The following is a 17,076-nucleotide window of genomic DNA, read 5'->3' as shown; positions in this document are numbered from 1 at the left end:
GCAGAAGGATCCTCGCCCTGTGCTGGAATTCACTGCTCCTCATTCCTGGCTCTATTGAATAGGACATGTGAAAACAGCATCACATTACTGCATTTGAACAGAGAAAGATATTCTCTGTGTGTTTCATATTCCTCTATAGTATATCTATGCTGTTGCTGTCATTACCTATAGTTATCATTATTTCTCACCCTTCACTTTGTATACACTGAGTGGCTGGATTATTGTGTATGCCTTCTCTTCCCATGTAAGTGACCACTCGGAAAGTGACACGATCACCTGGCCATGCTATTTAATTCTAATGACACATGGGCCACATATCAGACTCATCATTATGTAAGTGCTAAGTTTCTTATATACTTCATGAATACTGCACACAGGAACTTGGGGCCTGATTCATTAAGGATCTTAAATGAAGAGGATCCTTATTTCAGTCTCCTGGACAAAACCATGTTAAAATGGAAGGGGTGCAAATGTGTGTTCTGTTTTGCACAAGGGTTAAACACTAACTGTTTTTTCATGTAACACACAAAAACTTGATAGCTTATTTGTACACTGAAATTTAAAGTTGATATGTGTGTGTTACATGAAAAAACAGTCAGTATTTAACTTATGTGCAAAACAGAACACACATTTGCACCTCTTGCATTGTAACATGGTTTTGTCCAGGAGACTGAAATAAGGATCCTCTTCATTTAAGATCCTTAATGAATCAGGCCCTTGGTGTTTAGTTGCCTGATATAGTTTGTATGTAAGCGCTGACATACATGGTAATTCAGAGCACACGCATGTCACCAGACTAAGCAGGTAGACAGATGCTAATACATCACATGTGTGCAATTCAAAGGGTGAATGAGCACAGCAAAATTTTAGCCCGGGGGGCAAGGCTCAACTCAGCAGCCTATTAGAAACATATTAAATGAAAAAATGCAGGTGGCCCAGTGACTCAGCCCAAGGTAGCCCATTCCGGGACCGGCCCAGGGGGCAGATAACCCCTGCCCACCCAGCCCAGCCTGCCCCTGCACCAGAGGCTCTGCTATGAGTACAGGAATACTACTGGAGTTTTAACACATGGGTGTTATAAAAATGGGTTAATACAAAAATACCATCCAGTCACTGGCCATCTTGTGGTCAAAAACAGACCATTGATGAAAGGGTGTAAAGATGCAGGCTGATACAACTTGAGTAGATTAACAAACACAGGCTACTGTCAGTCAGCTAATGGGGAAAGAGGCAAATTATTATTCTACCCACTTCATGCTTGCTGTCCACCCATGGGTGCCTTATTGTACCAGGGAAGCCTACCCAGTACCTTCTAGGGTTCTTATAGTCATTCAGGCAAATGCAGTTAGAAAGTACAACAGTACGTTTATTGTGATACAAACAATCACTAGAATATTATATACAAACAGTAAATAAATGCCAGGCAGGTTTACCACATTAAACAAAATAAATCCGGCGCTGACCCACTAGTCTGAATCAAATAAATTGAAATAAAAATAGCAATAAAAATAAAACCGGGTATTAGTAAGAGGTACTGCTGCTGGAAAAAAACCCGTAGGTTGGATTGATTACAAAGAGGAGATAACAACCAGCGCTAGGCTTAGGACTAAACCCAGTAATGAATCCACATTTGATTAACAATCACTTATTAATAAAAGACTAATATACATAAATAAAAACACAATGTATAAACATCAGTGCACTAATAACCAATCCCACTCCAAAATAGCATGCACAGAGATAGTAAATAATTGACAATCTGTGTTGGTAATAATACAAAAGGAGATCCTAATTCCTTAATAAGAAATCTCTATTGGATCGATCAAAGTTCCTCAATATAAATTCCAATAATTGGATCCGGTGGTATCCTAATGTATATTCAAATGATTGAAACAATAGACTGCATTCATATCAAAAGATTTCTGAATAAGTTGAAACATTAGGTGCATTCCATAACTAGCACCTTGAGTCATGTATCAAATGCGGTCTAACTGTCAAATTGTCATCCACCTGGATAACTGCACATCGGAGATCGGTGTGACCAACGGTAATAGGACTAAGCTGGGAAAGCTCCGTAAAATAGCAATCATGCAATAGAATATAAAATCCGTTACTTCCCTGAGATGGATCGTAAATCATCAGCAGCCTTGAAAAGTATGTCCCAATGCTCCGATCGCAGTCTCCACAGAAAAGTGTAGGTTAAACCACCTGCAGTTGATCGCTGAACTCTATGACCATACACCCTTGTGTGACCATGCAAACTTTCATCCGCGCTCAACTTCGTGGTAGCAAAACTGAAACAGAATAAATCCACGTCTGGTTAGCCGTCAATGCAGTGGGATCGGCGAGTGCTACAGATTTTTCTGACGCGTTTCTTCACCGTAGTGATTTCTTCAGAGGTTTACCACATTATCTGTCCCTTGCACCACTAGCTTAAGGAGCGTCAGTCACTTGGATGTCTTGACACATGGAGTATTTCAGAGCTGCAAATGTGCCAGCAGAATGCTCAGTCCAGCAGAACCCTAGACTTAAACACAAGAGTTCTTCCCAGGATCAAGTAAAAAAAAAAAAAAACACCACCTTCCCTGTGTCTCACTCTATCCTCTATGTCCTGTAGTATTCCCATGCTCCAGGGGCTGGGTCAGGGGTGGCCTTAGATAGTGTGATCCCCTGAGAGTGGCTGTCTGTCAAAAGGGGCTGTTACAAGGCTGTCCATTCTCATCCCAATACATCCCTTGGTCCCCAGCGGTATGACTCCAAGGAGTCTGGTGGAATAAGGTGAAGACAGTGGGGACATACTCAGATTAATTAAGGGGAAAGGTCAGATGATTAAATGACACTCCCAGTATTAAACCCTTACAAGATTTTTCAGCCAGAACCAGCTTCCAGCTGATAAGGACTTCCTTTAGAGAAAGGAGGGGGCGAATGTATATAAATAAATGATGATGATGATGGTGATGTATGCAGCTACTGCCCCCCGCACCTGTATCCTGGAACTGGACCCTACTTGATCCTTACCCATAACCTACCTGGCTTCAATTTGAGAACAATGCATAACATTATCACTGCAATAACAACAAGCACATTTTCACAACGGGTAACATAGAATGAAAATGTCTCTTATATAGGCATGGCTACAATGCCCCCTTATCCACTCTGGTTAACTAAGGAACATTAACAGGGCTATAAAAAGTACATGTTGTTATGCTCCACATTTTGTGAGAAATGAGGGACAGGCTGATATGAAATGCGTTTCGTTACATTGCCTTCTGTACAACTTTCATATTGTCACATATCCCTCTCTGTACAACTCTCATACTCCATGCAATTTTCCTTCTGTACTACTCTCATCTTCCAATCCTCTGTACAACTCTCATACTTCATCCAATTTCCATCTGTATTCCTCTAATCTCCCAGTCCTCTGTACAACTTACTCCAAATTTTTCCTATACTCTTCTCATCTCCTCATCCTCTGTACAACACTCATACTCCAACCAATTCTCATTCTGTACTACTCTCATCTCCTCATCCTCTGTACAACTCTCAAATTATCTTCCTCTGCACAACTTTCATATTCTCACCTTTCACCCCTGAAAAACTGTGCTATACTATGCGTCACAATACTTAGCGCTGGTAGTAACAGAGGGGCGGATTTTAACGAACCACCGGTTTTCACCAGGGACCCCCGCAAGGAGGTTTGGGCTTAGCTGCAGGTAATTTCGCAGGTCTCGGCCCTCTGCGCTGCCTCCAGTCGAGACGAGCTGGTATCAAGTGCAAAAGATTAGTCAACGCAGTCGGGACTGGTACATTATGGACTGCAGAGTGAAAAATCAGGAAACCAAAGAATTGTCAGAACAAGCTGGGTCAGCAATAATCGGGAATACACATTACCAAATGACAGGCAGAAGAACAGTCAGGAACCAGGTCAGGATACACAGGATTCAGCCACAAGTTGCACAGGAATGCTGGAGTAAATGTATGGAGCCTAATACTCTGGCAAAGGCCTGTGAATGAGCAGGTTTAAATAGCTGACCTGAAGAGCAGGGCGAGTTACAGGACAGATAACATGATCACAGGTTCAGACCTCTTAAAGGACCGTGCGTCTTCTGTTGTGCAAAGTATTATTATTCTGGTACAAGGTTCTGCGCCTGGAGCGGAGGGACGAATAGAGTGAGCGTGCCAGACAGCGAGTTTGAAAAGCAAATGCTGGACTTCGATGTGTGAGAGTACCCCCCTCAAGGGTGGACTCCGGACACCCAAGAAAAGGCTTATCAGGAAATTTCCTATGAAACATTTTAAGAAGTTTGGGAGCATGAATGTCAGAGGCCTTGACCCAAGAACAATCTTCAGGACCATATCACTTCCAATTCACAAGAAATTGAAGGCCAATTTTAGAAGCATGACAGTCCAAAATCTGGCTAACCTCAAACTCCTTTTGCTGGTCAACTGCTACAGAAGAGGGAGGATCACTTCTAGGCGTAAACCGATTAAGTACAAGAGGTTTAAGTAGGTAAACGTGGAACACCTTGGAGACACGTAATGAAGTTGGTAAATCCAACCTGAAGGTCACAGGATTATCCTTTTGGAGGATTTTGAAAGTTCCAATGAAATGTGGTGCAAACGTCATGCTGGGTACTTGTAAGCGAAGATTCCCAGTGGATAACCACACTTTGTCCACTGGAGCTGAACTAGAAACTTTACGTCTTTTTATGTCAGCTGCAGATTTTTAGCGATATGATGTTTTGATCAAATTTGTGTTTACTTGGGTCGATATGTCTGAGAAGTTTTGTAATAGGGAGTCAATAGCAGGAACCTCTGGACTGTGGATGGAAGAGAGTACCGGAAGCTGAGGGCGACAGCCATATAGTATGAAAAAAGGGGATATGGACGTCCCTTCATGAGTGTGATTATTATGAGCAAACTCAGCCCAAGGTAGCAATTTAACCCAATTATCTTGATTTGATGAAATATACATCCTAATGAATGTCTCCAGGTCGTGGTTTACCCTCTCTGTTTGTCCATTTTACAGCGGGTGATATGCAGTGGAAAAATTTAGTTTGGTGCCAAAACTTTTACAAGGAGATCTCCAGAATTTGGACACAAATTGTACCCCTCGATCAGAGATAATCTCTTGCGGGCAATCATGTAATCTGAAAATCTCTTCAATAAAAATGTCAGCAAGAGCAGGAGAAGAGGGAAGTCCCTTCAGGGGAACAAAGTGGGCTGACTTAGAAAATATATCAACCACCCCCCAGATGGTATTGTATCCTTTACTGGGGGGTAGATCAGTGACAAAGTCCATTGAAATGTGTGTATAAGGCCTGTCTGAAACTGGTAGCGGATGTAAAGGACCAAAAGGTTTTTATCGTGGCGTTTTATGTTGAGCGCAAATAGGACAGGCTGCAACAAATTCCTTAACATCCCGAAGGAACAGAAGGCCACTAGTAATTTCTGGCAATTAGTTCCTGTGTCTTTTTAACTCCTGTATGGCCTGCGAACCGAGATGCATGGGCGCATCTTAACAGGCTAGGGCCAAGTTTAGGGGTAAGAAATGTTTTGCCGGAGGAGGGTTTGCTGGAGAAACCAGAGTCACAGCAACAATGCAGTTTGGATCAATGATGGAATGATTTTCAGAGGATGACTCCTTAATCTGAGGAGTCAAAAGAGCGAGATAAAGCATCAGCCTTCAAGTCCTTTAATAAATTGACGATAGTAGTTGGCAAACCCTTAGAAGCGTTGTATGGCCTTAAGACCTGTTGATTGTGGCCACCTCTGGATAGCCTCTACCTTCACAGGATCCATCTGGAGACCAGACCCGGAAACACTGTACCCTTAGAAAGGTAGTTCTCTAATTTACAGTAGAGATGAAGAGTGCAAAGTCGGGTCAATACTTCTGCCACATGTCTCCTTTGAGTCTTAATATCGGAGGAGAAAATTAAGATATCATCGAAGTATACTAGGAAAAACAGGTATAAAATGTCTCAGAAGATTTCATTTACCAAATTTTGAAAAACTGCCGGACCATTGCATAACCCGAATGGGATCATAAGATATTCGTAATGCCCGTCCCTGGTGTTGAATACGGTTTTCCACACATCTCCCTTCTTAATGCAAATGAGATTGTAGGCACTTCTGAGATCTAACGTAGTAAAAATGGAAGCACCTTGGATGCGGTCCATTAACTCTGAAATAAGTGGTAGTGGATATCTATTCTTGGTTGTGATGGCATTCAGGCATGTGTAATTAATGCAGGGGCGTAAACCGCCATCATTTTTCTTTACGAAGAAAAACCCAGCACCCGCAGGAGAAGTGGATTTGCAAATGAAACCTCTCTCCAGATTCTCTTAGATGTAATCGGACATGGCTTTAATTTCTGGTAAGGACAGAGGGTACACAAGACCTCGAGGATGAGTCTGCCCAGGTAAGAGATCAATTGTACAGTCCCATTCTCGGTAAGGAGGTCTCCACTGCTTTCTGCTTGCTGAAAACATCGGAGAAGCTTGAATACTGAGGAAGTATACAAAGTTCCACGGATGTAGAAGCCATTGGCACACGTGACAGAGGTTGAATTCTCTGTATACACTGTGAATGACAGCGAGGACCCCAGGCTAAAACTTGAATGCCAGAATGCCAATCTATGACAGGAATATGCAATCACAGCCAGGGAAGGACCAGGACTCTGGGATTGATGGCTACAGGAATCACATAGAAAGAGAAACTATCTTTATGCAGAGCTCCCACTTGCAGAGCTAGTGGAGCAGTGCGCTGATGTATCGTGACTTGTGCAATCTTACTGCCATTGATCGCTGTCAAGGAGAGTAGAGTTTTGAGAGAGTGAGTGGGACAGCTTAGTGATTATAGAAGCTGAATTGAAACTGCCAGTTGCACCTGAGTCCAGAAAGGCAGACAATGTGACTGACCCAGTGGGATAATACAAAGTTACCGGAGTGGCAAAATAGGAACTGACATCAGAAGAGGGAGAGTTTATAGATGTACCTAACATGGCCTCTCCGGTACCAGTTAGGCTCTGAAGTCCTAAACGCTTGGGGCAGGATTCAAGTAGATGTCCAGGCTCTTCACAATATAGACAAAGGTTATTTTTTAACCTTGTCTCTCAATCCTGTTGAGTAAGAAAAGATCGTCCCAACTGCACAGGTTCTTTAGTGGACGCAACTGGAGGTTGAAAGCAGGGTGCCAACTTGACCGCAAAATGGCAAGAGGATTGCTTCTCTTGAATGCGCTCCCTAAAGTGGATGTCCACTCTGTTGCAGAGCGTAAAAAGGTCATTCAGGGAAGATGGGAGCGCTCGAGAAGCTAGTTCATCTTTAACACGGTCGGACAACCCTTGCCAGAATTCTACTGCAGTTCAGATGTTAAAGTCTGGAACTGAACTGCATACTAGCCCACTGTGTCAGAAGCTTGATGCAGGCGAAGAATTCCAGAGGCAGCTGAAGAGATACCGCCAGGTTCATCGAAGATGCTCTTAAGATTTCAAAAAGGAGGTGAAATTGTGCAGAAGAGCCTGGTGGCAAATAAAAACAGCTGTGTGGAACACCCGGGAAAAAGGTGCCGGGGAGAACATTGGCATTCATGTGTGACTGCATGGGGCACCATGTGGCATAATCAATCAGTATGACCACATAACAACCTGATCTAGCATTTGAGCCATCATGTAAAACTAAACTGGTGACGAATAAAGCCCGGTGATCTTCTTAGGATAAGACACTTGATGCTATAAGGGTTGTTGCCGACGCTTGGAGCTAGCAGTTTATTATTTAATAGTTTATTTATATAGTGCCACCGTATTATGCGTATTATGCAATGCTGCAGAGAATATTTGTCATTCACATCAGTCCTTGTCTTATTGGAGCTTAGTCTGAATTACCTAATATACACACAATCACACACACACACACACACACACACACACACACACACATACTAGAGTCCATTTGTATTCAGCAGCCAATTAACCTATCTTGTATGTCTTTGGAGTGTGGGAGGAAACCGGAGCCCCCGAAGCAAACTCACGCAAACACGGGGACAGCATAAAAACTCCACATAGAGAGGGCCCTGGTCGGGTATCGAAATGATGAACCCCGTACTGGGAGTTAGCACTGCTAAACATTGTGCCACCATGCTGCCCAGTTTGGGATTATACATCATGCTATATGCCATAGTGAGTATTCTTGTTTGTAGCTTAGGAATTATGGAGCTGTGAAATCTACTACACGTTATAATAATAATAATGTCTACCCCAGGGGGACGTAGTTTGTACCATTAATATATACCTCTTTCATCATTCTCCTCCTGAAAACTGACAAGGTTGTTTCCTCTGTTGTTGTCTACTCCTCCCTCCTGCTATCTCTCCTCTCTCCATCTAATTCTATCCACTGCTGACCTCTACTGCTTTCTCTTTCTGCCTGTCTCTTCCTGTCTCACACTTTTCCATCTGTTGCACTTTCTCCCCACACCTCTGTCCATGTCTCGCTTATTGTCTGCCTTTCTCTACATCTAATCTGAAGAGACACTCTCTGCTCCTTATGCATCCCCTCCCTGGCCAGGACAGTTCTTTGCTCTAGAGTGCAGGGAGGGGCACTGTGAGACCGCCTGGAAATCTGCAAACAGAGACGAAACCTTAGAAATAGACTGCACCTGCAGGAGACATCAAACAACGTGACTAAGGTGCACGGTCATGGCTGTGGGGGCTTGGGTCTGTTATATGAATGGTAAAGGAAGCCACATGGATAGCAGTGACAGGACTGTGGGTGTGTATGTATATAGGGGAGTACAGTAGCAGAGCTGGTGTGTTGGAGGGCTTACAGGACTAAGAGGATACAAATGTAGAGCATTGAGAATGTGTGAGCAAACACAGGACTAACAAAGGGGGTTACATAGCAGGTTGGAGAATAGTGTGTGTAGGGTTTATACCTAAATGCATCTGAAAGGGAAATGTATATATGCTTATGACACTGTGCAGTGTGTGGAGGGATCAGTACATGCTACGGAGCTGAGCAAGAGACTGGAAGTGCAGACTAAGATGTTTGTGTAGAGTCAGTGCTGAAGATACATAGAGAATAAAGTGACTGTGAGAAAGGATAAATACATCTGTTGTGCAATATATAATGTATGTATTATAGTAGATCTGTGCAGGGGGTAAGCTCAGCTATATCAGAGCAGGTTGAGAATAATGTGTAAGGTACATAAGACCACTGATGTGTGGTACATTCCACTGTTAGCAGTGAAAATGTTATTTGTATATATCTGCAACAATTATACACAGATGTCAATCTTCACATCTACATTATACTGTACAATATTGTGTATATGTATTTGTGCTGTTTTAATTCTGATTCATGGAACTTGTGACCTCATTCCGTATTAATTATTGATAACTGATTTCCGGCATATATTATAAACCCGTTTTTACCACAACGTTCTATAACATTTTATTATAGATTCCCTCAATAAACTACAGCACTAATTTTCCACTTTGTACCAGGGGTGTGCACGGCATTGCCCCACACACTAAGATAACTTTGTACATGGACGAGACTTACAGTACATTACTTTAACATTTACATTAACCCTTCTACAGTGCATGCCCTGCACAACATCTCTTTATCTATATAGTACCTAGTTCTAGTGCAGATGGCCTGGGCTGATAGTCTCCACCAACATGTGATCTGCTGGGTGAGGCACAACATGCTGTGCAAGATAAGGGAGAGATGTCCCATCAACCTGCATGTACATATGTCCAGCTCACTGCCTACAGGCCTTTGCTTGTAAAAATATGACAGTAAAAGATTCCTTGTTTCCATATGTTTTTTTTGGTTTGTACCATTTATAAAGCACGCTGTTTCTCTGGTCTGTATCTCAGTATATAGGACAGTTTCCAGCGCATATATCACATTTATACAATAGGACATTTCTCTGGTCTGTATCTCAGTATATAGGACACAGTCTCCAGTGTATATATCACATTTATACAATAGGACGTTTCTCTGGTCTGTATCTCAGTATATAGGACACAGTCTCCAGTGTATATATCACATTTATACAATAGGATGTTTCTCTGGTCTGTATCTCAGTATATTGGACACAGTCTCCAGTGTATATATCACATTTATACAATAGGACATTTCTCTGGTCTGTATCTCAGCATATAGGATACAGTCTCCAGTGTATATATCACATTTATACAATAGGATGTTTCTCTGGCCTGTATCTCAGTAAATAGGACACAGTCTCCGGTGTATATATCACATTTATACAATAGAACATTTCTCTGGCCTGTATCTCAGTAAATAGGACACAGTCTCCAGTGTATATATCACATTTATACAATAGGACATATCTCTGGTCTGTATCTCAGTATATAGGACACAGTCTCCAGTGTATATACCCCATTCATACAATAGGACATATCTCTGGTCTTTATAACAGTATATAGAACACAATTTCCTTTGTATATATTTCATGCATACAATAGGACATTTTTCATACTTGCCAACTCTCCCGGAATGTCCGGGAGATTCCTGAAATTCGGGTCTGTCCCCCGGACTCACGGGAGAGCAGGCAAGTCTCTCGTATCCGGAAAATACCTGCCCAAAATAATGCGATTTGCGGTGAATCGCGTCATTTCGGCCCTGCCCCCCGCATCAAAACAAAATTTTCTACGCAGTTGACCATGCCCTGCCCCCTCCCGCCCTCTAGTTACGCCTCCTGTCTGGGATCTCCCGAACTTTAGTGCCTAAAAGTAGGCAAGTATGACATATCTCTGGTCTGTATATCAGTATATAGGACACAGTTTCCAGTGTATATATTTCATTTATACAATTGGACATTTCTCAGTTTGACACACTTTGCCATATTACCTCTTCAATTTGTTTATATATCTGCCCTCCACCTCTCCCCCTTTGCAGTAGCTGCATTGTCCCATACACTGGGAGAGGAAGCAGAGTTTGTCCTGTAAGGTCTGTGCTCTGGGAAGGGAAGTGAGTGTATGGGAGAGGGAAGTGAAGTGAGACTGACACATGGAAAAAGAACAAGAGGTCAGACAGTTACACATGTGCTGCATTCTCACTTTGCTCTGCTGTCTGTCATTCTTTCCCCTCTCATTTACACCTGTCTTTTCATTATGTAATACTGCACTTATATTGCCTCTAGCTATACGTACTTTTTTTTTTTTTTAAACATAAAATGTTGTTAGGAAAAGGACATATTCAAGTCATTATAGAACACACACACATACATGATGTAGTTGGCTGTGATATAGGTGAGCAGAGAAATTGTTACTCTTTCTATAACTTTGTGAATGGCCTGCTGGAATGTGGTGGAGAATTTGTATGTAAGCAGTGCTCTTGGGTTAACCGGGCAGCCAACCTCATGTGCAGAAAGAAGGTTTTGCTATCAAAAGGTCTTTAGCAGAATCTTAGATTATTTTATTTCCTGACTAATTCACATACACTTACTACAAACGTTAAAATCTTGATTGTAGAAATACAAGACTAGCAGATGTTATTTTTGCCACATTTATCCTCTGGCACATTCACGCACAAAAACCCTTGTTTTGTGAATACAGCTTATTGTGTGTTATGATTAGTCAACTGTCATCCAATAAGATTGTTTTGTTTGCTCTCCCACCAGAGACGGAGCAGAACCTAAGAGGTCACGTGATGCAGAGCAACACACAGATTGGTGAGACCTGGCAAATATTTTCCATTTAAGCAAAGGCATTAAACTCATAATTAGATGGCCACATATGTTTATATCTGGTCACTCGGACAGAACAAGTGGGTCATAGCATTTGGCCACACCCAAGTACCACCATATTACATAGGGCCTAATTACTATAGTCAGCTAATAGCTACAAATACAAAACATGGACTTATGATCATTTGTTCACCCAGGAAACACAATAACACACTGCAATTTTTTTGCTGATGAAATTGTCACGTGTGGCCTTTTTTAAAAAATGTGGCACTTATCTAGATATAACTTAATATTGTCATCTTTGCTAATACCACTAATTATTTCCTCCAAGACTTGGGATAATCTTTTTTTCCTCTGGAGTAATGCATTGATTCATTCTCTAAGAAAGATTACTGCATCCTAATAGCTCTTAATTCCACAGCAATACACTTTTTAGACGACAATTGCTCACAGCTAACAAGACCTCAGCTAAATGTTACTCTCATTGCAACTGTGGGGATATCACACAGGTGGGGGGGGGGGGGGGGCACTGTAGGAATCTCACCTCTAACAGGTGAAGAAATAAACAGTAACCAACAGTAACCAATAAACTGGTATAAATATTCACAAAAAACACACAGGGAAAATCTAGTGAATACAGAGAATAACAGTCTTGTACCTCTCTTGTAACTTGAGCTCTGAAATGTCCAGGCATTGTCTCAACATGACAAATGAAAAAAAAATTAAGGGAATATAGCAGTCCTTTGTACTCCAAGTTAGCAAACAGTTATTGGTGGCCCCACTCTAGGGTGAAAAGTCCAGGACAATTGCTCTCCAATCCCGCCAGGACAGCTGTAAGTGGTTCAGCTCAATAGTTTACCTGCTTTTGATGGGCCACTGACAAGCTGACCAAATATCCTAGCACATCCGTCTGGGCTCTCACTAGTCCAGCACTTAATTCACAGCTCCAAGTCAGACGCAACCTCCAGGGCCGTAACTAGGGCTGTGCAATAGGGGTGACCGCCCAGGGCGCAACACTGAAGGGGGGCGCAATTTAGGAGTGTTTTAGGTTCATTTGGTTAAAATTGAGTGCTAGGAGGGCGGCATTTGTCTTTCTCGCCCCAGGCGCTAGAATTCTAAGTTACGTCTCTGGCAACCTCACACCCTAATCCAGACCACATGAGATTCTTCTCCAGAATCTATTCATAATTCAACCTAATGGGACCACAGCATCTACTCAGCGACAGCAGGGATATCCAATGCATTCCAGCACAAGAGGATTGCAGCTCCTAGCAGCTAGTAGGGCACTGGTCAAACTCAGCCGACCACTACCTAACAAAAAAGCATTTTGGCTGCTCTCCACTATGTTTTATGATTAGTAGTGCCACACAGACCTGTTTTTTTATCACCAATTTTTGGTCACCAAATGATGGAAAAATTAAAGAGTTCAAAGGATCCCTACGTGGCTGCCAGAGATCCATCCAAAAGTCTTCCCCAAGGGCAAAGGCTGCAAGTCCGTCAACCTTGTAACATCTCAGGATTGCTCTGCAGGTCCTGGAAATCATCACAGCTCACAGCCAACAAAATTGTAACATCCTGTCACGGGAAGGTAGACTTTAGCTGCAAAGTGGCACGAAAATTTGGAAGTTCCTAGGAGCCGGTAAAGGCTGTCAGAAACCCTTCAGTACTAGTGTACTCTTTTGGGGCTCCAACCTTTTCAAGACATATAAAAGAGACATATAAACTGGAGTAGCACCCCTATACCCATTATCTGATCCACGACAATCCTTCATGTATGAGATTCTGTCACTAATTTTTCCAAAGGGAAATGGTTTGTGTCACCATGGATCCTCTGTTAGATCCTTCACTGACTCTATCCTCCTGCATGGGTAATGATCTGGTTGGTTTTGGATGCTGCATATCTCCCTAATTAGGACCCCCCTGCCTTTTCATTTGTTTCTACCAGAAACTTCAGGTATTGGGGATGGCAGAGCTACCAGGAAGAACTTACTTTCTCTTGTAGCTGTTCACTGCACTGAGGGGGTTGTTGGGACCAAATATTACCCTGTTGAGGCCCTGGTCTTCTTCACGTCTCTTCGGGAACAGTGGGGATACTTTCTCTGGGCTTTGGTTAGTTGGGGAGCAATTATCTTCCATTGTGAACCAAGATTCACTTCCTCAGTAGTTCTTATTTCCGTTGGGAAGGCTCTCCTCCTCAGAACCAATATCAGGCACTGGCTGAAGGTCTCCCTGATGCAGTCTATACAGCTCCTATTATTTTATTCAGGATCCTTCAGCAGTCCTCGGTAGCAGGCTTCAACACAAGCTTTGCCACTGAGGTTCTTTATTTGAGCTATTATTGATTCTCCAGCCTCAAAGGGATACTATCCTATTAGCTGAAACCAGTACTGGAAGAAGCTCTCCAATAGATACTGCCAATATATACACTACCTAGTCCAACTCCCTAATTTGTTGCATGCAGTGGTGGGGTGTTCCTGAAGCTGGGTCCCCTTGAACATTTTCCAATTCTCCATGTAGACATAAGGTTAGCACCAACAGGCCATCAATGAGGCTCCAGAGTCATTAGAGTATGTCTACCAATACTTCATGCATCATGTGTTTGGGTACTTCAATTTTGCTCCTGGCATTGCAACCATGTAAAATACACAGAGAAGAAGAATTTTATGCAACTATTTACCTGTGTTTGGGCCTTATATAACAATAGGGACACAGTGGCTCAGCAGATGCTTTTCCAGCTCATGTCCCTTTCAATGTCAGGCATTTTGGTTTAGACTCTCACTTCTGCCACCAAAATATGCAAGCGAGGGGGTAACGCTGCACTGGTAGGAAACTCCGCTCAAGCGGTTGAGTGAAGAAATAACCATATTACTTCAGTACCATGGGTACTTACAACTAATAACCAATAAATTGGTATAAATGGCTCATATCAAACACACAGGGAAAATACAAAGAATATCAGACACGGTACAATAACATATTTGTAGTCCTCCTGAGAACTTGTGCTCTAAAATGTCCAGTCACTGTCACAATGGCAGTGACATTCTAAACAGCAACTACCAATTAAAAAAAAAAGAAGGTAAAATCACACCAAGTTGGCAAACACTCTTTGGTGGACAACAGGTGTCAGTCGCTCTGCCAGTCTCCCTGCTTATGGCAAGCCATCTCTGGGAAGCTGACCCAATTCCTACACCTGTTTGGGCTCTCACTAGCCCACATAACGTCCAGAACTAACCTTCATGGCTCCCAGTCAGATGAGACCTCAGCCCTTCGTCCTGGCCATGTGATAGGCATAATCCAGCACAACAGGACCTCAGCTACTAGTTGGCTACAGCAAGGGTATCCAGTACAATCCAGCATGATGGCACTGTGTCCCTCCTCAGCTATCACTGGAATCATGCTTTTCTCCCCAGAGCAGATACTTTCAAAATCTTTGAATGTCCCATACATACCCTGGTAGAGATTAGATAATTATCTGTAAAATGGGGGCTTCTCTTGCCCAGCTTGAGAAGGGCTGGCCTAAGCAGGGTTCCTCCACTCACTGTCCCTGAGAGGGCTCCAATATGTTTGAGAGTGGACTCTAGAAAACAATATGGAAAGATACTCTGCAAAAAGGGCAAATTAAACATGGGATAAGAGCCCCCATTTCAATGTGCTGGGAATAACCTGGGTGGAGAAAGATAACATAAGATCTAAAAGCAATTTAATGGAATATGTTATACTATAGTTTCCTTGTTTGAAAGCGGGTAACAGACAGCCTTGACCTTTATTAAAACTGCCCATACAACCCATTGCATCACGGCAAGAAACTCCTGAAGGGTCAACTCCAAGGCCGTAAGTGTTGAAAGTGCCCATGCAACTGCTATTTAGCACTGTAGCACAGAAGATGTCTTAGGAACAAGACTAAAATATGTGCCACTATTGGCCCTTCAGTCCAGCTGCATATTGATGTGTTCAGATAGCAGTTACTGATGATACAAGAAATGTGTATACAGTTCAAGCAGTTGGGTCAGATTGTTAAAGATTTATTTAAAACAGTTGCAGTGTTGGTGTACTTTTGCTATTAATGTCAGTAATTTCTAGCTATGCCTCTGGTCAATTCAATAATACAATATGACCCAATTCCCAGGCATCACTGAAGATCATTACTTACTTAAGCTTTTCTCCAAATTATTGTTTTAAGAGCCAAGGATTAATTCAGATTATCAGTACTAAATCCAGAGTAACATCCACTCAATTACTCATACACTGACTCGGTACCCAGTACTTGCTTACATCTTGTGAGAAAATTTAAATTCCCCTCCTCCATTAACCCATAAAGCACTGCTTCAACACCCCAAATCCAGTCAATGGACTGCTGTGCATTAAACCCAGGGTCGTACATTATCATCATTTGCATAGGATCCACAAAGTAAATTAATTAATATTATATTTTATCACTTCTAGATCTTCGGTATACGCACAGGACATTGACACACAACAGCTGAATGGAAAAGCTGCCAAAGGTAATACACATGAGTGCACTTTAATGTGTGTATAATTTTTCCCATTGGTTGCTGACAAATATTAGGTGCACATGTACCTGTATGGAGGTGATTAGCGGAAGCAGGGGGTGTCCTACCATGCAGCATGATGAGATTAGCACCGTGTGCTGTAAGGGCAGTTTGCACTGACAGATTTTTAAGCAACATCTTATTTTCTTCGCCATGGCCTTTGTATTGAGTAAGAACTATTTTTTTAATATCTGGAGAAAAGGCACAGACTGGGTGCCACTTATTTATTTATTTATTGACAACCAGCACATTTTACACACTTGACCATATTTTATATGTTTCGTTTGTCCATTTTACTTTGGAGGAGAAATTTAGCCGATCTTGTGTAAAAGAGACGATTTTAGGCTTATGCAAAGATGTGCCAGAAAAGATTTTTTCTTATAGCTCTGAGAGTCAGGGAATACAGGATCTACCTTGTCCTTTTGGCAATGGGAGTGTCCGAAGACCTGTGGCCTCCTAAGTTGTCTTATGGCTCCGGGGCTTGAGAATTAAAGGAATCCTTCTTCGTTTGAGGAGGGCTCAAAGACTCAGGCCCTCAAAATACTGTTCTGCATTGCATTAGTTCATCAAAACCCTTTGGATTTTCAATAAAGAAATTTGAAAAAAGAATAAAAAGTCTTCTCTGTACCCATGGGGTTTAAGGGTAGGTGAGGCACCATCAGCTGGTCCTGTGGATACGGCTGGGCTGCTTGTATGAAATCTTATCCAAGGGCAAGGATTACCACAATGCAAAATGTGAAGATACGTGGTTCCCAAATCACTCAGTCACGGTATTAGAGTAAAAATAAAAGGATGATTTATTCTGCAGAAC

The 17,076-nt window shown here is 42.3% G+C and overlaps 1 protein-coding gene across 9 annotated transcripts in view; it reads left to right on the top strand.

Annotated features, from left to right (window-relative positions):
* Window positions 1–17,076, top strand: part of DMTN (dematin actin binding protein) — a 45,106-nt gene that overhangs the window by 5,333 nt on the left and 22,697 nt on the right. For 4 of the 9 annotated variants that reach the window (XM_075207140.1, XM_075207141.1, XM_075207142.1 and 1 more), the window contains exons 2-3: window positions 11,650–11,700; window positions 16,159–16,217. In XM_075207140.1, coding sequence (XP_075063241.1) covers window positions 16,200–16,217 — 18 coding nt within the window. In that variant the 5' untranslated portion in view covers window positions 11,650–11,700; window positions 16,159–16,199. Of the gene's footprint in view, window positions 1–8,443; window positions 8,686–8,710; window positions 8,730–11,008; window positions 11,055–11,649; window positions 11,701–16,158; window positions 16,218–17,076 lie in introns of those variants that run through there. The other 5 variants (XM_075207147.1, XM_075207139.1, XM_075207148.1 and 2 more) reach the window with 3 other exon arrangements.

Source organism: Mixophyes fleayi, chromosome 4, assembly GCF_038048845.1.
Source record: "Mixophyes fleayi isolate aMixFle1 chromosome 4, aMixFle1.hap1, whole genome shotgun sequence".
NCBI classification, from domain to species: Eukaryota; Metazoa; Chordata; class Amphibia; order Anura; family Limnodynastidae; genus Mixophyes; species Mixophyes fleayi.
Note: the sequence above shows the minus strand (reverse complement) of the source record. Positions and strands in the feature narration are given on the sequence as shown.